The 26,063-nt window shown below is 45.8% G+C and overlaps 2 protein-coding genes across 2 annotated transcripts; both read left to right on the top strand.

Annotated features, from left to right (window-relative positions):
• The first annotated feature begins 3,040 nt into the window (after positions 1 to 3,040).
• On the top strand, positions 3,041 to 3,934 carry LOC6735844 (heterochromatin protein 1). The gene is made up of 2 exons (XM_016181324.3): positions 3,041 to 3,126; positions 3,635 to 3,934. The coding sequence occupies exon 2, from the start codon at positions 3,638 to 3,640 to the stop codon at positions 3,890 to 3,892; it is 255 nt and encodes an 84-aa protein (XP_016029214.1). The 5' UTR covers positions 3,041 to 3,126; positions 3,635 to 3,637; the 3' UTR covers positions 3,893 to 3,934.
• A 3,209-nt stretch (positions 3,935 to 7,143) lies between these two features.
• LOC27206599 (proteasome subunit beta type-5) lies at positions 7,144 to 8,330 on the top strand. Its single transcript, XM_016181325.3, has 2 exons — positions 7,144 to 7,394; positions 7,451 to 8,330. The coding sequence occupies exons 1-2, from the start codon at positions 7,245 to 7,247 to the stop codon at positions 8,246 to 8,248; spliced, it is 948 nt and encodes a 315-aa protein (XP_016029213.1). The 5' UTR covers positions 7,144 to 7,244; the 3' UTR covers positions 8,249 to 8,330.
• The last annotated feature ends 17,733 nt before the right edge of the window (positions 8,331 to 26,063 follow it).

Below are 26,063 nucleotides of genomic sequence, written 5' to 3'. Positions count from 1 at the left end.
TTGGAGTAAAGCTGCTCACCCGAGGACCACTTGGCTTGGGAGCCATGACAATTTTGTTTTCAACTCGGGACACTGACCGTAATGGCCAGCAAAACAAATGACGGTGCCATTGACAGGACAGTTAAAGAAGTTGGCTGAGAGAGGGATGAACTGGGGGAAGGGGATGGGAGCCACTATATCCTGCGATGACAATGACTTTTTAAATTGTTTCATGAATGTGTCAGTTTCGGTCAGAAAGTTTACCAGCGAAGCGCAGATGCTGGAAAATAAATGGCTGAAGATAGCGCCCGGTAGAAAGAGATGGGGCCAATGGTGCGGGAGCGAGAGGGATGTACGCTGTGCAGCGATCCACTTGGTTAACATCATCATTATCGTGAGCATGACGATTACACGATATCGCTACGTGATAATGAGCATGAACGGGCGAAATCAGACTTTATGACTTCATTTCCCATCCAAACAAACACCCACACACACACACTCCGACACACCGGAGAATGTGTGTAAAAGCGACTCAAATTGCAGGTGTGGCAGCCACACCGCAGACTCGCAGTTGCAACACCTGCGACTTCCAGCGAAAAGGCAGCATCGGTGCCAGCCGCTTGGCACTTTTCTAGCTGAATGTGGTTTCAATAAAAGATATTCCATAAAATATATAGTATACATTATAATCTATAATAATAATAATAATATTATGTAAGGTTACCATTTTTAATCTTGCAAGGACTATTAAGTTTGAAATCTACAGATTTGAGAATTTCATTTAGCTATCATTTTGGCATTTTGTTTGCAATCTGAAGAGAATGCAGCACTGGTCATCAGGATGCCGTATCAGTTAACGGAACCCTGGGCTAAAGTGCATTTGATGCTGCCGCCTGGCCGACAACCACCCACCCCCCACCAGCCACCGCCCACCTGGAAAGTGGGTGGCGTCGAAGCATCGAGATGCCGACACCGTAGCAGACACAATTAAATAGACATTCGCCGGCTTTGATAGCGCCATTTGGGAGCGGGGTGGTGGGTCCAGGTGTGCCAAATGGGCGTGCGGAGTGGGTGGAAAAGTGGGCGGAAAAGCCATGTGTGCGCCCTTTTAAGGCCATGAAGAGTGCTACAAAACTTTATGCATGACATTCTGGCGCAGTCAGTTCGCTAAATCAAATTGTTGCTTATCCCGCGAAATCTGCGGCAATTTTTCATCGTTTCTTGCGGAAATTTCATTGGGAAAACTAATTCTTCTTTTTCTTCGAAGAGAACCCAAACATGCAACTCAACTCAACTCGAATTGATAAAGCACATTGAAACGAGAGAAGTAAACAATTTGGCATGCAAATTGGGGAAACATGCACTTCACGGCTGGCTGCACTGCGAGGGCAGTTCCTGTACTTTCAAATAACAGCTGGACACATAATGCGATTACGGAAGTGAAGCCAAAGCTGTATAAATGCGGTTTGTATTCAGTAGAAACATATGCATGTAAATCACGCTACTTATTCATATCGGCAAGTTGAAGGATAAGGCCTAACACCAAAGTTATCAGCGGCGAACTTTATAATTACCCCCCGTCCTGGTTGGCATTTTCACCACATATGCAGTGGGTGGGGATGCTTGCATTTTCCGAGGACCATCGCCCTCCAAATGCGAATATCTCCCAGCTTCGCCAGCCCACTTTTCACGTTAATGCGTATGCATAAAACTTTGCAGCACATGACTGGGGGATAAGTATGGGAAATATTTAAAAGAAAAGTTTCGACTTCGAGAAGAAACACTTGAACAGCTGACGACGCCGACGACACTGGGGTGGAAAGTGCGGAAAACTCTGGCGCCAGACTAGCGAGCAAATAATTTTCAATTTACCCCTAAAAACATAAAAGATGGCAAACATTCTGCATTTCATTTTTTATAGTGGCATATTTAAGACTGTGCAACTGGTTTGAAACACTTTTAATGAGCACTTGAATGGCTGTCGAGGGGGCGGCGGGAAATTTATTTTACTTTACCCCGGTTGCTGATGAAAAATTACTTTCATTTTAATTAGGAACTGCATCAAAGAGCAAAGTAGGAGCGAGTGTGTGCGAAAAGACGAAAAATTAAATTAAAAACACTTTTGTGCATTTAAGCAAATAAAGAGAGCGTGCCGCACACACATGCTGGAAAACCCCGTCCCCAGTGGGTGGTCTTATGTGCGGGGGTGCCGCGGGGTGGTTGGATTTTCCCAGCACTGTTTTTCCTTGTACGTGCCGAGCGGAGTTTTATTTTTTAATTAAGCTGTTTACATTTAGTCGTAATGTCCTTGCAGCGTCCCTTTATGGCAAGCGCGGTTTTTGTCGCCTTACCTTCCACCTTTCACCTTTGCCCACCCGCCGCCCACTTTTCCCCACTTTCGCCCACAATTGCAGTGGCCGCACCTTTGTGGGTCAAGTGAGCAGCCAAGTTCTTGCAGCTGTCGGCAGCACAATTAAAAATGTGCAAACTTGCATTATTAAAATAAAGAATTTCATTTCATTCCGCCCGACACTTTTCCAACCGCTTTCCAACCCTCTCCCAAAAAGAAAACAGACAAGAAACGGAAAAACCTGGAAAATGGCTTTAATCAGCTGCTGCCTGACCGCCGCTTAAATGCCAAAGCATTTTCGTTTTTCACAATTTGATTAATGCCCGGGGGTCAAAAACGCGCCCTAGTTGCAGCCTAAATGTTGCACAGCCTTTGGCAAATAGGCAACAACAAATATTAATTAAATTGAGCATGCAAAGTCAATTAATTGCCACGCTTTTGGTTAATTAAAGTCATTGAAATATTTACATAAATATGTACATACATACATGCATATGTATGTATCTATACGTGTGCGGAAACTTCGACCTATCGGCTGGCAAACACGATTCAATTATTTAAAATGTTTTGCAGACGCTTCCTACCTTTTTCCAGGATAATTGGCCTCAGGTGCGACAGTTGGTAATTAAAGGGAAAGCAAAAAGTTGGGAGCGGCATAAAAAATGCTTAACTATGTAATTGCAAATATCGATAACACATGCCATGCCAATTTAGCGTCTTCCAACACTGCCAGTTAAAAAGTTGCACTCCACCAAACATCTCAATCTAACCAGGCGAATTTTGCCAATAAACGAGTGAGTTTCCTTAATATCAGCGATGCATGCAGTCACCCAGGATTGCCATTAAAATCAAGTGATGCAGTGCGCCTCGTTACGCGATTCCGCGATGATTAGATCATTTGAGGAAATTGTCATTGCCTCGATAATCAGCGGAGAATCACATGGAGTAGAATCTCTTTCAGTTCTTTGACATCGAATGCGGCCAGAAGCCTTGGCCCAAAACGCAGAAGCGTGGCATCCACATGAACAGCTCTCCTGGTCATTGCCACTTTTCTCTGTTGCCACGGAGTTGCGATGGACGCGTGCCTGTTTGTTGGTCAACAACAATCAAAGTGCATTTGCATTGTTTGGCGGCGCGAAAGCAAAAGGACCATGACTTCCGGGGGGAAGGGAAGGGAAAGCGATGGTGCACCAGCACATTCCATGGGACTCAAAGTCAACGACCCAGTGTTGCAATAGTTTTACTTTTGCACAGCACGCTAAAAACTTAGAAAACTAATAATTCTGCTTAATTTTATTTTAGATAATGAACCGCACGGCAATCTCCCGGGAACGGAAGGCAGAAAAAATACTTCACGTTTTTACGACAGAGAATGGAACTACGATGTTCTTGATCAAGTTCAAGGACTCGCCCCTGGTGGAACAGGTTCCAGCTATCGAGGCCAACGTACGCTTTTCCCAAATGGTGATCGACTTCTACGAGGACCACCTATCCTTCCCACCGCCCGAATCCCGGAAAAGCAATCCGAGAAAGAGAAAAGCCAGCGAGAATGATTTATAATTAAATTCAATTATGCAGCAAACGAAACGATGTGTTTGGATGCCCATCGGCAGGGCGGAGTTTTCTTTTCGCGCCTTACCGCTCGAATCGATCATGAAAATTTACGAGGCTGTTGGCCATAAAAGCCAAGCAGGGAAAACTAATTAGGCAGATATCAAATTCGGATTAATGGCTCTCAAAGAACCATAAAATCCTGGAGCGCAACAATTAGGATGCGTATCTCCGGATATGTGAGAGTTGCCAATTGGCTTGGAATGCCGGCAAATATGTTGTGTCAACCATAAAAGCCAACTTGAATGCTTTCGGCACTCTGGCCATGAAAACCAATGCAAAGTCGTTAGTCGTTAAAACCTACAAGAAGTTCTGCCCCTCAAGATGTCGATTCCGGGCGAGATGATGAAAAAGTTTGAGCGGTTGGCCGGGGAGTTTGTTTTATGGCCGCACTTCGGGAATTACTTTCCATTTATACAATTTTAATCTGGCCCATAAATAAGCATTGCATTTCGCCGTCATGTACTTTTGGCCCGTCTAATGGACTGTTCTCAGGCCAAAGTTTTTAATTTAATGCATCATCGTAAAATCCCACACTTTGTTTGGCGTACAAATAGTTTGTATCTGACTTTGATTTCGGCGGATCTCCGAGCTGTCAGCCAACTTGGCCTAATAAGCAAAAGTCACAAGTCCCCATTATCAATGTGGCTTTTTTTCATAGGCAGCACACATAGACAAATTTAATATAAATCAAATGGAAATTAGAAAACTTTTAAATTCGCCTATTTTATAGTATATGATTCAGTTGAATACTTAACCTGAAGGTCACCAAAAAGAGATTTGAGTGGAAACTAGCATAATGATTTTTGTGACACGCAGCATTTTTTGATGTGCATTATTTTGGAAAAGTCCGCAAGTGAATTCGACGGCCTAATCCATTTGGCGGGCCTTTTTCAATTAAAATAAATTAAACGCAAATGTCAAAACTGCTTTCGGGGAATCCCCCGCCGCCGACCGTCGCTCTGTCACAATTTGGGCAGCTTTGGGGCTTTGACAGGTCCGCGGGACAGATGATGAACTACAAATTGGACGGTGGCGGTGGTTGGGTGGTTCAGTGGATCGGCGGCTTGGTGGGTGGTGGATATGATGCCGCCGCAGTCATGGGAAAGTTTTGCGTTATTTTGGGAGCAGGCAAGTCTGGTTGGGCGCCTTAAGCAAGCTTAAAAGTTGCTGGCAACAAAGTTGGGGGTCTGAGTTGGCGAACAATAAGCAGTAAAACAACGGATTTGAAGGATTTTGAAACAATAATGCTAAGCGGCAAAAGTAAATAAAACGAAAGTGAAATAAAATATTCGCCGGCAAAAGTCCCTAAAACGGTTTTTGCTTACGTGCGCCTTAGTTGAATTTTATTTTAACAATTCTCGGCGGAGTTTTGTTTTTGTAATTCGAGAGCTTAAAAAGAACTCTTTGAAAAGATTCGGGGAATATTCCTAAGCTTGTCAACAAGGTGGTTTATTTTTTATTACTCAGCAAAGTTGGCTAAGTGGATTGAGAGCAAAGTTAGTCAATGCTTAGTGTCTATTAAGTAACGTCGTAGTTCAGGAGAAAGGCGACTTTACTCGCTCATCTTGCATAGTTCATCTATAATTAAGCTCATGTGACTTAAAATTGTAAATAATTAAGAACTATACACCGAATAAAAGGCTATTAGTTTAGCTCTCAACTAAATCCGATGCCACAAAATCTGCTCTACTCCAGCGCTGCAACAATTCGCAGACGGGAAGCTCAAGTTTGGCCTAATCTCTTATTCGCTCTTGACTTGGCGTCATTTTAGTCATTAAAACAGGTTCAGACTGAGTAATTTGCCAGCCACTTCAGGCCAAAAGCGGAGGGAATGGCCAGATTCTTCCACGCCGCTGCCTTAGTTAGTTGCCCTCTAATAAACTGGCAGCGGAAATTTTTAACAAGTTGTTGCCAGTGCACAAAACTGGGCTGTAATTAACGCAGGACAGATGCCGCGCAGGGCAGGGATGGGGCAATGGGGATTGGGGATGCAGGATGATGGTGGCCAGGAGGAGCTGGTGGAGTAGCGTCGTCTGGGTTAGACGAGATTTTGCATATCAGATTGCTGGCCCGGCTCCAGTTTGTCCCTGCCCTGTGATTTAATAATCAGAGCTGGCTGTCAAAACTATCCAGCAACTGCAGCGCTGCGAAAAAGTGTCATATTTGTTGATAAGCTGAATACCCTGTAGCAATCTAAAATCTATATAATAAATATATACAAAAAAACATTATACCAATGGGATAAGTTTCGTTAGTTTGCATATAGACTTAAGAAAGAAATACTTAACATTTAGATAGTCCAGCAAACTATTATGCTTCGTGACCAATAAAATACCAGTAAGTGGTTTCATGTACTCATAGTTAGGGTATGTTTGGATGAAGGACTTAGCCAACTCGTTTCTTTTTCCTCGATTTTTCCTTTCCAGCCCGCCTTTCTCCGAATTGCTTCCGCCCCCTCAGTTTTCCATTCGAAGGGCGGGGAATGCAGGCTGAAATGAAAAGCGCGTGCAAAAATGAAATGTGCCAATGTGGCGGATGGGTGATGCGGAGTGGGGAATGGGAAATGGAATTCGGTGGATTGGGGAATGCGGAGGCCAAGTCCTCGGCAATTTGCATAAATTTAGATCAGTGACACATGGCGTCCACTAATGGAGGCAGTGGGAGCAGCCGGAGTGACTGCGACTGCTGCGACTGGGAGTGGACATATATCAGTGGGGTATCAGGCCAGTCGACCCGCGGACTCAAACAGTTTGGCAAACATTGCCAATTGGCGTTTAATTAGCGGCTAATCCGTTTGCCACCGCCTGCGAGTGGGCGTGGTCACTGCGAAAGCACCTTCTATGCCATTCCCCACTCGTTTTGGGCCCAATTTCGCATCTCGGCAGGTGGCGATGATGACCCTGCCCGGCAGTCCAATTAAAATGTCGTGTATCTCTGCGGTGGCGCCACTGCCACTGCCACTGCCACCACTGCCCACAGAAGGTCCATTGGATTCCACTTGGGTGGCCGGCGAAAGTGCCGCCGCGACCACTCTCACCCACTAACCATGAAATGCCAATGGAATCGGAGACTGGCCTTGCCGCTGCGGATTGCCCAGTGGAGCGAAACTTTCAAGCGGAATGCGATATTTTGATGGGAACAAGCTTTCTGATCTTGTAGTGATTGAAGTACTTTTTTGATACATATTTTAAGATGCCTTAGAGACTTAACTCCACAATCAATCGAGCTCGTTTAGTGTGCTCACTTACACATTACACTAAACTATTTATTGGAATTAATAAACTTTTTTGAACACATAATGGCTCTGGAAGCGATTTGCGGCATGAATAAAATGCCCTTCATGCGGCGCTTCGATGACGTGCAGTCCGAATGGCAGAAGGAGCAGCTTCGCGAGGCAACCAGTAATTTTGAGAATCCCTACGAACTGATGGCGCCTCCCTTCGAAAGGGTTAGTATAAGTTCCGTAATCCAAAAGATCCATCTTAAATCAAAACTCTTCTTAAGCCCGCTGAGAATCTGCCCAAGATCCTGTCGCACTGTGGCATTCGCATGGACTTCGATCACGGCACCACCACTCTGGGCTTCAAGTACCGCGGAGGAGTGATTCTGTGTGCTGATTCTAGGGCCACCTCTGGCCAGTATATAGGATCCCAGACAATGAGGAAAATAGTCGAGCTGAACGACTATATGCTGGGCACCTTGGCCGGCGGAGCCGCGGATTGCGTCTACTGGGATAGGGTTTTGGCCAAGGAGTGCCGGCTGCACCAGCTGCGCTATCGAAAACGCATGACCGTGGACACGGCTGCGCGGATCATCTGCAACATATCCACGGAATACAAGGGCATGGGTCTGGTGATGGGCATGATGCTGGCCGGCTTCGACGACGAGGGACCCAAGCTGATTTACGTGGACTCGGAGGGCATGAGATCCCATGGTCAGGTCTTCTCCGTTGGCAGCGGCTCTCCATATGCGCTCGGCGTGTTGGACACCGGCTACCGGTATGATCTGTCCGATCAGGAGGCCTATGACCTGGCCAGACGAGCGATTTACCATGCGACCAGTAAGGATGCCTATTCTGGCGGAATCGTGCGTCTCTACCACATCCATTCGGAGGGCTGGCGAAACATCTGCAACACCGACTGCTCCGATCTACATGACTCGTATTGCGCATCTGGATGTCCGGGGAACGAGAATGATCAAGGAAACGCAGGCGATTCCAGCAAGGATACGCCCTGTTCCAGTGGCTGGACGAAGAAGAAAATCACAGAAGACAACTTGCAGACTACGCTGGCAACAGTATGAAAATTTGCAAATTATTGGAGCAACATTAGGAACATATTATCAAAAATTTCTGTGGTATTAAAACTTCTGTCGTGCAAACGTATAAAATGTAGTGTTTATGGTAATGGGAAGTTGTGGCAGTGAAGAAGTCCGGAATTTATCGTGAGAATAGTTTTCCGAACCGTATGCTGAATTGTTCTATCTAATCCTCTTCAGTTCTAGAAGCACAGATACAGATACATTTCAAAGTTTTAGCCACTAATAATGAAAACAAGAGCTGCATACATACAGATGCCTTTCGCCCCGCACTCGCCACACTCCACACTTTAAAAGCTGTGCTTCTATCTAATTTTTCCACTCCCCAAACTCCTAGCCCCCTCCCAGCCCCTTCCCTTCCTCCACTGCGGAAAATATACGAGCAACTTTCGCTCGCTAAACGAACTTTTCCTATAAATCAAAATAATAACTTCTAAGCTCGCAATGACTTTCCCCAAATGGGCGTGCCGCACACAAAATACGGCCAACGAAATGTTCGCCGAAATGTTGCACTCCGTGTCTTTGGGTTGTCATCAACAAATGTTGCAGATGCCACTGCCTGGAGACTCCGTCCGGGGGATCTGCTCCTCACTGCCCATCCAGTTCCCTCCCCTCCTCTCCGGAAAAGCGCAACCACAGACATTAGCAGGCGTAGGTCATCCACTCCCAACACCCCACTGGATGTTGACCCTCATCCCCATCTCCATCACCATTATCGTCCTCATCCTCATCGGGATCTTCCTCCTCGTTCCACGACTGTTAAGGCGCTCTGAGCATGCGATAAATTTAATAAATTACAAACCAAATCCGCAAATTTGTTGAATTCCAAAAGAAGAGGAGAGAGCACCATGACTACACGGAGGAAATACAAATATTAAATATATTATTATGCAAATATATGAAATAAATACTGAACAAAATCATGTGCAAGTAGACCTAACTCTCAACAATTATATTTTTCACCTATATAATTTGTGCTATGCACTATACCTTCTCTCTCAGTGCTTAAGGAGTTGGTGGCAGCATTTGCACGGCGTTTTGGGCACATGTGAGTTGCAGCACGTGTGTGAAGCAGCTGGATTGCGTGGGGTGGAAGGGAGGCGGAGCAACATCGGGCCAGAAGGCGTTTTGTGGCAAAAAGTTTTACTGTAAATTGCTTTTAATCTAATGAACGTCGCCAGCAGGAGCTGCAAAACTGGCGGGGAATGGAGACAACTTGCCAGCCCCCAAGTCCCCGAGAGTCATTTTTCCTCTGTGGTGTCATTAGAAAATTACTTAAAGCCAAAGCCGTGTGGCCCAAGTTCGGAAAATCCTCATTGCGGGTAAGTGGAGTAAAAGTGGCGGAAAAAATGTTGCACCCCGGGTTAATGGGTCAAAACTATTTTCCGGGCGCACTAGATTTGTGTACTTATGCCCATGGTGGCAAGAAGTGGCCATGCACAAATTTTCCAAACGCGTTGAACAACAAATTATTTATTGGACCATCAAACGGAGAAGTGCTTAAAGGATTACGCCATTAAATTTGTAATATTTTAAAACGCAGGAAGTTGGACTCTTTAAAGCGTGAACTTAAAATTAAAATTTTCAATATGACTACCTGGCTACAATCTCTACTGAAAATCGCTGTGCGAAATATTAGCATACAATAATGAAGTGGTTGTTTTCAAAACAACGCAAACTAATTGCCAGTATCGATTTTCCCAAATTAGCTGGCTTCCTTCTGCATTACAAAATTCGCCCCAGCCTTCAGCTAATATGGCATAAAAAGCTTGTCGAAAAAAAAACGCAGCAACCATAATTTAAATTAATTTGCAAACAACAAGAGCGGCAGCAACAACAAGCTGCAACACCTGCGATGTTGCTGCTGCGCGTTGTTGCTGCTGCAGTTGTTGCGTTGTTGCTGCTGCTGCCATTCCACTTTTGTCAACGAGCTCAAATTCAATGAAATTTCACACTTTGTCGTTAAAAGCGCGCCGCTTGCAAGAGGTGGAAAGTCGGGAGGGGGGCGTTAACTGTCAGGCATAAGGATGCAAATATGCAAATGGATTTTGCCACGGAGCGGCAAAGGAGGAGGAGGAGGAGGTGCATCCGAAGCCGGCGGAGATCGTAAGAGTCTGCCAGAGTGTTTGACAAGCAAGCGTGACTGCTCGCTGGGCGGAGACTGGCGGAGTGGGCAGGGATGTTGCCTGCCGGTGATGATGATGTTGCCCCTGTCACCGGCCGAAGCTGCAGCAGCAACACTTGGCCAACAGCTACATACAGACACATAGATGGGACACACGGCTCGGGAGACAGCGGATGTGGCAGCGATGCCTCGTTTGGCAGTTTCATTAACCGACTGCGGCGGGGGGCAGGGGCAGGGGCAGCAGGCGATGGGTGGCTACACGACACCAGGCCAACTGCAACTGCAACAAGAACAGCAGCAGCAGCAGCAAATGCAAATGCAACATCATCGCCCATATTAGGAGCAGCAGCTACAACAAAATCAGTGCACAGCGAAAAACTAAAGAAAATCTATAAATAATTAAACAAATTCAGAATTTTATGAAATAATGCGAACTCAATTGTGCCCAGAAATGAAGTGGTTTTAATGATCAGTATGATTTAGAGATTGATAGTCATGGTATCTATCTAAGAAAGTGCCTTTTCATAAGAACTATTCATATAATAGATTTTCCTTGTACAAGTTGACAAGGTATTTCTTGCAGTGCGACAGCAGCAACATCTTCTCCGCCAGCAGCGTCAAATGCACTTCCAATTTATCAGCTCTGGGCTGCCAGTTTTCCTTGCCTTCAGAAGCCCCTGAGCCTCCCTGAGCCCCTTGAGCCCCCAAAAGAATCCCCCCTCCGCTGAGCATGCTGCTTGTGCAACATGAGGCAACATCAAAGTGCAGATGTTGTTGATGCGCCGCTGCTGCTGCTGCAGTTGTCGCAGTTGGTGTTGCCGCTGCTGCGAAGCGATGTTGCAGCTAGATGTTGCCGTTGTGTGTTCTCCATTATTGCTACTTTGGCGGCAACTGCACATTAGTCGCATATCTGTTGAAATTCACGGCAATTAGTTGGCGGCCCAGTGAAAAAAGCAATTATGGAAATCAGCTTTCAAAGCGAGTTAATTATGGGTCATTGAAATGGGTCCAATTATTGTACGTCAGTGGAGGGAATTGAACAAGAAAGCGGATATGTTGCCGCTTGCAACCAGTTTAAACGATTAAAGGAGGATTTCTTGTCAATATGCATTTTGAATCCCACGACTGATTGTAAGCGGAGTTTGACCATCAATATGGCAATAGGAACTGAACTGCTGGTCGTGCTGATCAAGCACCTCGTTATGATTCTTATTCATTGATGCTGTGCATCGTTAATCTTCTGAAATTCGAATCCCGTTGCGAGTGCTTCAAGTGCCGCCAGTTAAACTGTGTCACAGTTATACCATTATTCGCTTATTTCGCTGGAGACAAAAGGATTCATTCCAGTTTCGCCTCGTCCTTTTTCCTGGCAATTGCATTTTATGTAGCGACAACGGCTCATTGCAGGCATTTTTGCGCAAATCCTTGTGATTGCAATGAATAATATTTTTAATGCAAATAACCAGAGGACAACAGCGCAGGAGACTAGCGGCTCCTCCGGCTGGCGCTGGATGAGATGACAGTCGCGCTGACAGGCGGCAAGTATGGCAATGAGGCGGACGCCAAGTGGGGCAGCACTACGACTCCGGCGGGATGCGAGCCGAGTAAGCTGTTCCCCGGCTCCGCGTGCTCCTCCTCGCGGCGCATTTCATTCATTTTCTTTTCAATTTCAATTCCCGTCAAGATTGCTGCACCTCCTCCGCCACGCCAAGTGCCACCCACCCGTCCGTCCACTGATACCCCTTTTCTTCGGCATCCCATCAGCGCTCTCATCGCTGTAGTGGAAATCGTCCCATCGTCCGGTAATGAAATTTTACTCATTGTTTCCCAGTTTGGCACTGGCGAATTGCAACGGGTGTTCCGAAAAGTATCTTGTGGAGTTTCCAGCAAGGACATCTTTATTCGACTGAGTTGCAGAACCATTTCTCATTTTTCAGTATAACTTGATTGCGATGTAGGCTTTCGGGAACACCCCAGTTGATGGCCCCCCACTCGTTCATATCCTTTATGTTCATCGGCTTGTCAGCATTGTCATCGTCAACGTCGCTTCGCTGCACTTCTATCGGTATCATCATTATCATCATATGATATTCATTACAGTTGCATAAGAAGACATAAGAAGATTGGGGCAGGGAGTGCTTTGCTTATTATTATTCATGACTAGTAATTTGTTATCTCCAGTTGGCCCGCCTCGCATTGTTGTGTCCCTTGCGGATATTTAATGAAATTGCACTTTTGCATGTGTTGCATCTTGTGCGAAAGTAGGTCATTTCGCTTTTCTTACAACTTAATGCGCAGCGACGACGCACGTAGACAAAGTGTATTTATTTTATTTTCCAAAACATTGGCGTCGTAACCTAATTTGCCGAGCCTTCCTCCGACTCCTGCTACTCCTGCAACTCCGGCGACCCCTTGGCCAGCGAGCCATGTCTAATTTATGCAAAAATCGACCCTGGCAAGTCAACTGGCCATATTTCAGCCATTTAGGCCAGACACAAACAGCCGAATTCTCCAGCCAGCAAATCCACACACGTACGCATGTTTGTCCATATAAATTCGAATATATATGTGTTTTCGGACATATCCGAGTGTAATAACTGGCATATTGTATGCAAATGGGACAATGAATAGATTTTTGCCCTGGGCAAGGCCATTCGCCCCCATTCACCCGAATTCCCCCGATCTATCCACGGTTCATTCAATTAGAAAGACAATAAGTTATAATGGAAATTATGGCTGCTGATGAAGCGGCTGGGGAAACATGAAATATAATCAGGTTTAAAGGCCGCACAACTAACATTAATTGGGAATGAAATTGTGGGCAGCCAGCTGAATTATTCGGTAAACTATGGCCATATATAACCCAGTGCATCCAAATGTAATTCCATTCTACATAATCTCGCCTTAAATTCGGTTATTTAAACAAGAAAAGGCTGCAAACAGCCCATTCGATTTGCCCATTTCTCAAGGCAGAGCAAACACGTACGCAGTCCAGAGCAATTGATGCATTTGATTGCTGTTAAGTTTTTAAGTTGCAATTAAAAAGCCAAAGCAAGTCATTCGTTAAAGCGTTTGCCAATAAAATTCCCTGCTGAATGCAATTAATTTCCGGACGCACAATAAATAATAGCAGCGACTTGGTCCTTTGCCAAAATATGAATGCAATTAAGCCGGAATGCAGTGCTCTTCGGCTCAAGGATAAGTGCGCATCCTTCTCGAGCAGTGGTCGGAAAATGCTAAAATGCGGGAAAATCCACTCGAGCACCACATGCAGATGCCATGTGCGGTGGGTGGTGGCTCAAGGTTACGGGCTCCCAGGCATCTGGAATGCTCTTGGGACCTGACCAGGTTTAGTTTAATTGAATGTCAACCTGATAGGCACGCCGTATCCTTGAAGTTGCTTCTGTGCGTCTGTGGGCTTTGCCCCGATCTGCCCAGTGAAATATTCATGGAGCACATCGAACGGGAAACGAATGGAAGCACTTCAATGAAATTTATGTAATACAAAGACTAAATATATTGTTACATTCTCTGCGGAGGAGGGCAGACATGCAAAGCATGTGGGAAATATCATAAAGAACCAGTCATACCCGGCATAGTTCAATCATGTGCGGTATCATGTGTCGAGCGATATATTAAAATAAGTAATGTAAATTTGAAACATATTCTAAGCATAAGTCTAAGTAAGCACTTGAATTAAACGGAGTGCTATTTATTCGCTTAGCATTTCTTTCGAGGGGTACTCCCGCGTCGAGCATCCCCCACTTCCAGCTGCTGCTCATTTGGCAGGGCTAAAGCAGCGACATGCGATACGAGCACGCTCCACATTTCACATATCCTTTACCCCAGGGATGGAGCCTGTGGTCCGAGTGGGCGGGTGTGTGGCCGGGAGAGCAGGTAAACTGCAGCAAATTTCATACTATTGAGTGGTTTTTGAGTGCATTTGAAATAAATGTTATCAATGAAGTTGCATACTTTATGGCCGTAATGCCCGACACCAGCCCCCATCAACCCCAGCCCCAAACACCAACCCCTAACCACATGCCGACCTCAAAGTCCCCGGGGAGATGGACGTGGAGTGGAGGAGATGTGGTGGCCTGGCCGTATAAAATGGAACGTTTTTAAGTTAAGTGCAGTCAAGAGAATCGACCGACTGACTAAATGACTAACTGACTGACTAACTGACTGAATGACTAGCCGAGTGACTGAGCTGACTGAGTGAGTGTTTCAATTTGTTTGATGGAAAACCAATTGTGGACAAGAGCTCGTCAAACTCAAACTTGAAATTCATTTAAATGCCGCACCATTAAAGCGAAACCCAGCTGCATTTTACCAATTTCCGAAGCGGACCTTGCCGATTGATTAAAGTTCGGATTTTAATTAAAACAAAAAGGCTGATGGGCAGATAGGCAGATAGTTGGACCAAATATCAAGTGAACCACCCCCTTTGCATTTTTCGAGCTGCCTGCCGAAAAGCATCGAATAAATCACAAAAGCAAGCTAAATGCCCAGAAAAAATCTTCTCCGGGCCAAGTTGGTGTGAAAACATTTTGCTGGCAACAAACAAAAAGTGGGGTAAATCAGAACCAGAGGTTGAAATCGAAACAAAAACCAAAACAAAAACAAAGCCGGCAAAAACTCGACCAAAACCAGAATCCGGGCTTGCTGCAAGCCATTCCGTTCCCCAAAATACCAACACCACTCCCAATCCCAGGCCCCAATCCCAATCCCCATCCCCATCCCCACTCCCATCCCGATGCAGTCAATCCTCCGCCGGTTCCATTTCGATGGTACACTTTTGTCTGCTGATTGAAATGCCGTTTCAATTTTGATGTTTCGTCCTTTGTTGCCGTTTTATCCTATTTTTATTTATCGATTTCCTCCTGGCCTGTCCTCTCTTTATAAATAAATGTTTCAATTTTATGGTAAAAAAGTGCGACGAATATGCAAATTCCTCTTCTCAGCCAGCTCGGCTTTTTTGCTGTCCTAGCTTCCAAACTGAATTTTTCAGAACCGAAAATGAATGAGCAATCCGAAGTCCATGTCGTTTGCCAGTCAAGTGGAGTGAATACTGGATGTTTTGAATCGCCATGTCACGATTTATTATCCGACACTGGAAAATTGTCTAACACCTTAATTCTGTTTTTATAAAATCACATTCATTTATGTTGATCGAATAAACGATAAATGCGATAAATGCTTTTCCACAAAATCACAAACCAAACAAATAAATTGCATATAAAAAGATTTTAGGCATCCAATTGTTGCATTCATGTTAGTTGGCCAGCAGAGTGGCCTCCGCTGAACTATACTAATGGATTTTCCGAATAATGGTTTCCATATTTTCAAGTAGCTTCACCACTTCGATATTTGTCGTAGTTGAAATAAAGCTGTTGCAGAATTCACATACATTCATCCGCGGAGAACTCAATTAAGCTGGACTCGAAGGCGTCCCACAAGTTTTTGCCGTCTAAAGCACAGCGATCCAGCTTAATTGAAGGCAATTATGCGCTTATCAAAGCCCCGCCCCTCGGCCCAAGGAATGCCCATACGATTGTTCCTATCACTCGGCCATAATTAAAATGTTTTCTGCCAGCCGGGATCCGCAAAAAGTGGCCGAGCCACAGGCCTGAATGAGCGCTACCGCCAAAGTGGGCCCAATTAAGAGGAGCCAGTCGAATCTGTGAGATGCGGACGACAGCCCAGGCCGAGCTGGACATGTGGACATGTGGACAACTCCACCTGTGGCTGCTGCAAAGAGGCATTAAATCAATTCCGTTGTCAGCTCGCGCAATCCTCAAACGGGGACAAGAAGGCGGGAGGCACGTCCAGATGGACGGCATGCATCGGTGGCCACAGCTAGATGCTTTGTCCGTGGGTCTCCATTCCGAATCCATAGCCGATCCCAGCGATTCCAGCAATTTAACACAGCGCACAACGCCAAGAAATTTCTGCGATTCGCCCGACAATGAGAAACGCGTCGAGGTTACGCTCAATCAATCTCGCCCAGCGACAAATGTCCGTCCTTTTTTGGGTTCTGGTTCTGGTTCTGGTCAGTGGACAGTGGACAATGGAGATGGTGACACCAAGGAGGGAGCGGTGGCTCTGTTCACGTGCCTCTGGCTCACCGCTTATGGGCTCATTCATTTCATTTAGCTGCCCATGATTTATTCATGATAATTACTTCATTCGCTTAATTAAGTGCCGACTTCTTGCTGGCCACGTTGAAGTTGAACGGAAACGGAAGCTCCATTTTAAATATTCAAACACCCGTTGTTGCAGCAGTCGTTCTAAAATTCTAGGAATTAAGCATTATTGGGGGATTGTAAATTATAGTTTAGTGTATTAACCATTCCATCTATCCTCCATTAGGGAACTCAATTCGCGCTGCTCTTTTGTTACTCAGTGCATCCCCTGGCACTCCTCCACTCAGCAGTCTGCATTGGCAGTGATTAGCTCCTTCAGTGCCAGTTCTGTGGGTCCTGTCTCTCGAGAATTAGCCCCCCTTCTGGCCAATTCTGCTCCACTTCAGCACTCATCTCCGCGCTCATTTCCGTCTTCGCTAATTCGCCAAAGAAAGTAATTAAGTGGACTTTTTTGCTGCTGCAGTTCCGATTTGATTTTCGCAAGGGGAGCTGGCAAAGGGGCAGACGGACATCATTCACACTTTTAGCACATCATTCGCATTGACTGGACTGACTATCATCTAATTAGGATACCATTAGTAGCCTCCCCGTGCGGAATCACCTGGCTTTCATCCCGCCGCCAGCTCATTGTTTTAGCCGCTTTGGCTGCTCCGGCTTCGCCTGTCTAATTAAAACTCGTTTAGCAGCAATTTCAATTGCGTTTCAAGAACCTGTTGCCAAGACTTCCCGCTGAAAAACTCCACACCACCCCCAGCCAGCCCCCCATCATCATTTCGCATTTTTAATTCTCTCACAGGAGGTGAAACTGCTGTGGATTGTTAGGGCTAGAAGTGCACTTGCCACAAACTCAAATATCATTAAAAAAAATTAAAAAATGCTCAAAAGTGTCTCAATTTGCAGAAGAGATTGTGACACACATAGCTATAAATTGATTAGGAGGGTATCCAATAGTCGAGCCACTTGCACGACTAAGTTCGCTTTTTTCGCAGTGCAGTGTAACAGGGTTTCCATTTCCATTTTCTTCCTTTCGCTGCTGCTTTTTGCTGATTGTGTAATTTTAATGTAATTCGCTTTTATTGTTTTTCATTCGTCTCCTCTCTGTCTTTGTCGCTGTCGCCGTCTCTTTCGCCGCCCATCGTTGTCGTCGGTGTGTCTGACATTAATTGCAAGTGCAAAAAAAAACTGTTGTGCGGCAAAAACACAATAAATTATAATCGCAAAAGTTTTACTTTTTGCGAGCGGCCTTTATTGATTCAATTTGGCGAAAAGCGAAACTGCACCCCGAATGGGGAACCTGTCTGCCAGCCAGCACTAAGCACCTAGAGCCCATAAATCAAATAAATCGGTTTAAGGCCCGCCACCCACCACAGATCCCCCCGCCATCGATCCCCCCACCATCAGCCCTGCGGAGCAATTAAAGTTTTTCAAGGGCCATCCGCAACTGCAATTATGATTCAACGAGTGCCGGTACTTTCCCGTGGCCAAAGACAAGAGGTAATTGAGTACGGGGTCCGGGTCCGGGTCCACGTCCTGATTCCGGCATAACAGCCGGATACGGACCCTTCTGGCCTCTCGCACAAATCTACATTACCATGATAATTTATGGCGTCTGTTATGGGGATCAGACCTGGCGGGAATGCGGGAAAGAGCCGGGGAAAATGCCCAGACACAAAGCCCTACTCCACTTCAGTTTTTTGCGATTTAATCATTTTCGTTGAACTTGAATACTTCTTGTAAACTAACAAGGAGGAATTCTGGAGCATATGTATGTAATATGTATGTAATATGTAACGAAACAAGGTAGACGAATGCACTGAAAAAAATCGTATTAAGAAATGCAAAGTTCAAAATTGAACCATCGAAAATTAGTGCTACCTTTACTTACTGAAGTAAAAATTTTATAGAATTTTACATTTTATTGCATTTTCCTTTCGTGTACTTAAACATTTGAGGCAATCGCATTACTCCAGCAAAATACGGCAGAAAGGACGAAGACCAGGGGCGTCGGCAGATAGAAATTTAGGGGGAGGGGCCAGGAAAAAACCAGCAAACACGAGCTGGAGGAGGAAAACGTAGAGTTCATCAAAAAGGGATTTTGAAATACAAATGAATTTTCGGCATTCGCTCGGAGGCCGTCAGAGACAGAGGGCTTCAACCAGTCCAAATAGGCGCCCACAAAGGCAATGAGCCGGGGGTAATGGGGCCGGGGGACCCCCCAGATGAAAGCAGATAGAGAGATGTACCCGACCAAGCCTCGCAATCAGCCAAAAAATGAAACACTTGCCTATGTGTCGAGTGCTACACTGAGAAAAAGCAGCCTGCAGTTATGCGTGATTGATTTAAATTTCTCTACAAACACATGACATAATACAGATGTATTACGGCTCGCTTCAATACTTTGGGCACTCGGGTTGGGTTTTCCCAAGTGATTGACGTTTGTTTAAGTGTGTGGGTGGGTGGCTGGGAGGTGTTGGCGCCCCACTGAAACAAAGAAACGGGGGAAAAAAATATATAGAGAGGCAAGGAAAAACTTTTGCTTACTCTGCGAGAAATGCCAATCAACCCTTTCCTCTGGCATGTGGAAAATGCACGAGCAGCGCGCTGGCGGGGATCGGAGTGGGTGGGGCAGGAGGGGGCTTTTCACGGAAAAACAGGGAAAACAAAGGGTGAGAGCGACTGTCAACAGCAGCATTCTTCAGGGGCGGCCGTAAAAACGACGACTCATTTGTATTTCCTTGTCAGCTCCTCTGATCTGCTCGGCTCAGCGCTGCTCCGCTGTGTGCTCCTTGGTTGTTGTAATTTTCCAAATCATTTCAGCGGCTCAGTTGGAAAACTTTTCAAACGTTTAACTAGCCAGCCTCCGCCGAAGACCCCCTTCTCTAGCGGGGGCGTGGCACCGCTGGATAGAGGGGATGAAATGGAATGCCAAAGTAAAAGGCAGCGACGCGGATTTAAAAGTTTAAATAACTTTTATGTATCTCATTACTCAGAAGTGACGGGGCCACCAGGCAGCGCTCCTCCGCAGCGCTGCTCCAAAGGGGGGAGCTGGGGGAATAATCACAATGAAATCGCATAATTCAATTACAAGCCTCGTTAAGCCGGCTCAAGCGATTTTGTCACACTATGCCCAGGCAACTATAAAAAGGAATCACAAACAAAGAGCTTAAGTAGCGGGCAAATAAAGAGTTACAGTAGTACTTCGAGGTAGACGTCCAGATGCAATGGAACTATAAAAGAGCTAGGTGGATTAAGGGTAACATTATTCAGTCACAATATTAATGAGATTTTTCTGCCTTACTGTACTACTCTATGCTATCCAAGGGTATACCCATTTAAGGAAGTCGTACTGTACCCCAGCAGATATTAAGTATCCGCCCCGTTAGATGGACAACACTGCTTTTGGTTGGAAACGGGGAATCAAAGTGATTTGTGCTGGCTTAGATGGAACGATTATCGGTTATATCGACGGATCAATGGACGAATGAACTGGGCCTGCGTTAAGAGGCTTTTTCGAAAAAGGGTTTCCCAATGTTTACCTATGTCAGCTGAGATCGGAGCTGGCCAGTTGGGAGCATTTAAATCACTTAACCTGGCTCTTGTCTTAGTCTATCGTGCTGTTTTCCACCTTTGAGCTTTTGACTTAATTGAGGTGCTGCGGAAATTCGAATGGGTCCACCACCTGCACTTGGGTCCACCCGACTGGTGCACCCCGCAATTAACAAGGATTGCAATGCTTTTAGCTCCCCGGTTCGTCTTCCCTCAGAGGAAATTGCAGCCCCCAGCAGTTGCGACCCATCATTGGACGCTGCGGTCATGGTCCACCCCAAACCATTTTCATTTCCAACTTGATTTTCTTACACCTTTACTATTTCATTTCCCAACTCATCGCTTTGCGGGGGCTTCCTTCCTGGCATTCGTTTTGCATTTTTAGTTTCTTTTAAGTGAAACCTAAATGCTTTCACTACCAACAGTTGGCTTTTCCTGTGTCTGTAGTTTTTCACCATTTTCACCATTATCACTGGCAGCGTTTTACTTGCCAGAATCATGAAATCGTTTTGTTCTCTCTGTCTCTGTTCATCGTTTTTCCAGCATTTCCATCTTGTTTTTTTGTGATGTGTAAATAGCATTTGCAGGTCGGTTACTCACTGCGAAAAGGGGCTTTCCTTTAAGTCAAAGTGAGATAAAAACGTTTGGCATTGCAGTGCGTTTCATTTTCGTCTCGTTTCGTTTGTTTTCATTACCTTTTATCGCTGACCCCTGACCCCAACTTCTCCCTCGGCTGCGTGGGCTGACCTCTGACCCCTGACTCCTGACTCCTGACTCCCTACCCTGCGTGGCCAAGTTAACGAAGTCACCCATCCCCAGCGACTGCGGTAATTTAAGCAGGACAGGAAGGCGTCGCCGTGGAACAGTTTTCATTCATTATGAAGAACTCGCCCCCGAGGACTTTCCATTTCGTTGCCCGAAAAGCGCATAAAATGTTATCATTCTATTTTTAAAGTATATTCGTATCCAATGTTTTCGCTTTCCGTTTAGTTTGATTCCTTTGACAATTTCCGGTTTGTTGACTCCTTTTCCTTTCTGCTCCTTTTGCTTTTCCGTGCACTGTCCCTTTGTTTTGCCGTCTTTTATGGTTTCTTATTTAAAAGCCATAAAATTCAGCACATGTCTTCAATTTGGGTGTCTCGGCTGTCAAATTGGACATTTCCTTCGGGATACCAAAGGGTCCAAAAAACAGAAGAAAAGGGAATAAAACGGAAGCTTGCGTAAAGTTTTGCGGCCCATAAAAAGTAGACTCCATGACCGAAAAGGGGCGGGGTGGAAGCTGGGGTACGGACATGGACCAGGAGCATATCTATCCTGGCCATTGGCCAAATAAACTGGGAGGAACTAGAAGGGATCGCAGCTTTGATTGCGCTGTCAATTCTGATTTGAGTGTCTTACTTAAGTCGCTCTAATGGCCTGGCCAAGAAAGATACAAAGTTTTCTTCTGGGTTGGCCATATCTCTTGACCATCGATAATCATTTATCGTAGTTTTGGGTCCCAGCGAACTTGTTGTCATTTGTCTAAGCCACTTATTAGGTTTGATATAGCAGAGAATGGCCAATTGGAGAATTTGTTAACTCTTTTCAAAAACGGCTTTTAACTGCTCAATTACCCTTTATCAAACTATTATTTCTGAATTTTCGCTTTAAGTGCATTTTGCAACACCCATTTAAGCCGCTCTTTAATTTTAATTTCGAATAAAAGCAATTAAAATGTTCACCACAAAGTGAAAGGGCAACAAACAAAAACTAACAAGAGGGCGGCCCAAATGTGCTGTTTTTAAAATTCGCCCAGTTGAATGCACTTTGCGATGCCACGCCCCCCAAACAAAACAAACTTTCAGCTTGGTGGAGCTGGTGGAGTGGGAAGGGGTGCAGGAGCTCTGCAGGATATGCAAATTTTTCATTAGTTGAAGGAGCCAACTATCGCCGACGTCATCGTCATCGTAATTCCGTCGAGGAACCCTTGGGGCGAGGAACCTTTGTGGTCAGGTCCTCGATGCGATGATTGTGCGATTTTTTAATCAAATCGGCGGCCGATTATGTGAGTTGCCGGAATGTTGAAACTATAATTTCACGGGGGGTCGTGTAGGGGGGGAGGGGTTGCGAGGTCGGCCAGCAATTTGTTCGCTAAAACAAACTTGCGCTAAAAAAGAGCTCAATTTAACACATTTCATATGTAAATACCTCAAAGTACAACACGGCCAGGGATCCCAGTGGATCGCGACCCTCCCCCCACCCATTGCCACTCCCCTCGGGCAGTAAATTACCACAACACGCAGGTCCCATCCCAACACCCATCCCCATCCCCATACCCACACCCATTCCCAAACCCATTCCCGATTCCGTTCTCAGTTCCCAGACGAGTGCAAACTCGTTCGAACCAGGCCATAATAATCGCCTTTAATAAATTATCGGCTTGCGCGGCGCGAAAAACGCGAGGAGCCCCAAACAAGCTGAAGGGTGGCTGGTCAAGGGGTAGGGGGAATGGAAAGCGGAATGGAAGGGAACCTGCATCACTCAGCGGTCAACAATGCAAAAACGGGAGCATGTCCAATGGCCAGACACTGAACGAAAAGGGGATTCCAATGTCTTGAAAAATAGATTAAGTATAGATAACAATTATATATCCCTTTGAACAAACCCTTCTTTACATTCTACCTCTTACTACAACAATCTTAATAATTATGCTTCAATTGAATCAAGATTATATTCTGGCAAAACAAAAATCTCATTAACTCCCAATTGACATGGCATTTTCTTGCCGTGTAGCTCAGGCGAGTACTCAGGCGATGGCCGACATTTAAATTGCTTTGCATGTGTTGCACTCCCTTTGGCAGCCACTCCCCCTTTTGCAGCTGGGCCCTCGATGCTCCCTTTTTAGCCCCCCACTTACGGCCAACTCCGTCTCGTGTGCTCAACTTGCGTGAAATTTCAATTCCTCGCACTGGGAGCTGGGCTTCAATGGGGCAATTGCTGTAATGAAGTGCTTGAATGCCAATCAGCGGGAATGGAGCGGCCAGGACGCAGTGGGTTAACCTTAACCCATGCAGCCGGGAAGATGGGGAGCTCCCAGCTGGAGCTGGGCAGCGGGGCCTGTGGCGCTGCAATTTTGACATAATTTTTGATAAGTTGTTAACAAAAAGGTTGCCAAATTGTTGAGTAAATAAGAGTGGATGTTGACTCTTCGACCAGGTCACGTAAGCTGCTCCATTCAAGCTCAAAGCCCCATCCCCCATCATAATTGCTGCCGTTCGTTCACGTAGCCGCAAATTTATGAGGTGATTTTTCATAAAACGTTTTCTCCGCACCGCCGACTCGGCGCATACTTCTCGTATATGTTTGTATGTATCTCGCTCGTATTTCCCGCATGTCCAAATTAATTTATGAATTATTTTCTTTAAAATACCAAGAATAAACAACATGGAAGCGAGCAATTAACTCCGCGCTCCGACTGGCGCCTCCGGGCCGCCCGAGCTCGCTCCTCTTAAATAAATTCGCCAAAGTTTTTAATAGTCAAGTGTTGAAAATTGAGCGGCTGGGTGTTGACTGATTTATACGCGATAATGGGCCGGGGAGGAGTGAACATCGCCGCCGGTCAAATGGCCGGCAATTAAGCGGCTTTCTGTTGGTTAAAGCCAAACGTGCCGGAGCCGTCCAAGCCAACTCCCCTGTCTGCTTCCAGGATCCTTTGGCCGCCGTTAGCAGGTGTAAAGCCCTTCGCATAGTGCACTTTGCAGGGCTTATGTTGGCATAGGTCAGGTGGAATCAGTAATAGTGTTTTTATTAAGGTAGAGTGTGCTCATGGCAATGTACTTTAGTCAATAATAACACAGGTGTGAGAATTTCAGCCTTAATGCCTAATATGTGAACTTCGCATTTAGTCAGCTTGTAAAGCCAGACTACTCAATCCTTGTGAACTTCCTTGAGTCCATGACTCATCCGAGTAACCAATCATCTTCTGAGTCATCTGAGAACCCAATTCCCTCATCCTCACCCACAATTGTAATCTGTGACGCAGCTGGGGACAAAACTATCAACAAATTGCCGATCGGTTTCACTTCATTTGCGGCACTAAATTGCAGCGTAACTCATTTTCTCTTCATGTAATCAATGTGCAAATTACATTTTGGCTAAAAGATTGACTCGATTGTGCAGGAGGAGTGCGGCAATCCGAGGAAGGTGGTGGAAATCGTTCAATGTACTGCGTCAATCAAGGGAACTTCACTTGACCTCCATTTAAATCATTGACGAGAGGCAGCCCGCATCCGATGATGGCGTTTGTCGGTTCCACTGCTGCACTTGGAAAAATCATATGCAAGAACATAGTGTAACTTGAAATGGAAAATATTCCCCACTTCCGTTTTTGGGTTGAAGGATAGACTACACTGACTTGACTCCTTCACTAGGATCATGGTCATGCAATGAAGAATTATTTATAGACTACGATTTATTTCCTGAGTGTGTGAAATGGAAGGGGGCAATCGGAGACCCGGCCAGATGGCAACGGAAGATCCAGCCAGTGTCCCATGTCCAGTGCCACAAAGAGCGAGAGGAAACGCATTGCAAACGTAATCAAGTAATCAAAAGTCCAAATCACGGCTGTGACAGAGCCAAATAATTTGCAATGCGGCCGGGGGCCAGAGGCGTCCGTGAAGGGCAGCGAAGGGGGGCCTGCGATCTGCATTGCGTGCCAGCCCCGTGGGACGGACATGCTGGAGGGGCAAAGGGATCTGGTCCTCCGGACACATGCAAAGATGGCACTTAACGAAAGCAGTCAACCGACAAGTGATTGAAGTGAAACAAACCGACGAACACTCAGCAGCACATGGGCGCCGAAGGGTCAAAGGGAGGCAGTGGCGCCGGCCCCCGCAACAAATCAAAGGTGGTGGAGCAGCCCTCCAGCCGGTGGATACACATCCACACGATGGTCACGTGGACTTACATGTGCAGTGTGGAGGAGGAGGAGTGGGAGGAACTGACTCATGACAAATGCCGAACTCCGACTTATTGAATGGGCCGATTTCTCTGGGACGACAATTGATGCGGAGCCATAGAATTGTAAAAAACATTTCAAAGCCCAGAGTTCAGACGGAAATGCAATGAACTTCTGACATTTTAAGTGCTGAAAGGTAAGGCTTGATTCACACAGGGGTTTTTAAATCGAAAGGTTGAGAGACAAGCGAAATCAGGATAATTAAAGGTGGCACAGTAATCACTGAGATATTTAAAGTGCTGATGGAGATGTCTAAAAATATGCAAGAGTAGATAGATCTTAAACTTATACCTACCTATTCATTGCAAACCTTATCTGAATAACTCCAAGAATCTACACAGATCGATTATATCGAATTTCATTGGTTCGGGCAACAGATTTCCCATCCAATTCATATCAATTTGTCAACTGCGACAAATAAACTATACATATACAGCGACCTCTGCTGCAACCCCACCGCCCCATGCAGTGACCCCCAATGACCTTGCCCACAGGATATGCCATGGAACTCTGAACTTGTAAGCAGATCAAGGCACGTAGACGAACCTGAGCACACATGTCCACCCCGGAATCGGGGGGAAAAGGGTAGCTTTGGATGGCTACTTCTGCGGCAGTCAGCAAAACTATTCCTCAACTCGTGCGGACAGAGCAACGGAGGAGTAAGGAGCGTGGAGTGTGGAGCACGGAGCACGGAGCACGGAGCAGGATGAGGGACCAGACGCGGAGACATTTTTTATGGACGCCTTGGATTGGCGGACGTGACGTTGATTTGCTGGCAACGCCTTGGAGGTGACACCCACCCAGGCCGAGGACGAGAACGACAAGGCTTGGACTCGTCTTGGAGTCCTCAGGAGCAGACGTCATAAAATGTCGCAAGATTTGGCTAACAGAAAAATAAATTGCTAGCTGTCCTGGCCCACAGTTCGATTGCAGCTGTCACGGCCATTTAGCTGTTTAGCGCCGCAAAATCTGGCCAAATCCTTGAGA

The sequence above is a fragment of the Drosophila simulans genome, chromosome 2R (assembly GCF_016746395.2).
Source record: "Drosophila simulans strain w501 chromosome 2R, Prin_Dsim_3.1, whole genome shotgun sequence".
NCBI lineage: Eukaryota > Metazoa > Arthropoda > Insecta > Diptera > Drosophilidae > Drosophila > Drosophila simulans.
The sequence above is the reverse complement of the archived record's forward strand: the minus strand, read 5'-3'. Positions and strand labels throughout refer to the sequence as shown.

Coding starts and splice junctions, on each gene's coding strand:
- LOC27206599 (XM_016181325.3), top strand. CDS start 7,245: ATGGCTCTGGAAGCGATTTGCGGCATGAATAAAATGCCCTTCATGCGG. Junction 7,395..7,450: donor TGGCGCCTCCCTTCGAAAGG/GTTAGTATAAGT, acceptor ACTCTTCTTAAG/CCCGCTGAGAATCTGCCCAA.
- LOC6735844 (XM_016181324.3), top strand. CDS start 3,638: ATGAACCGCACGGCAATCTCCCGGGAACGGAAGGCAGAAAAAATACTT.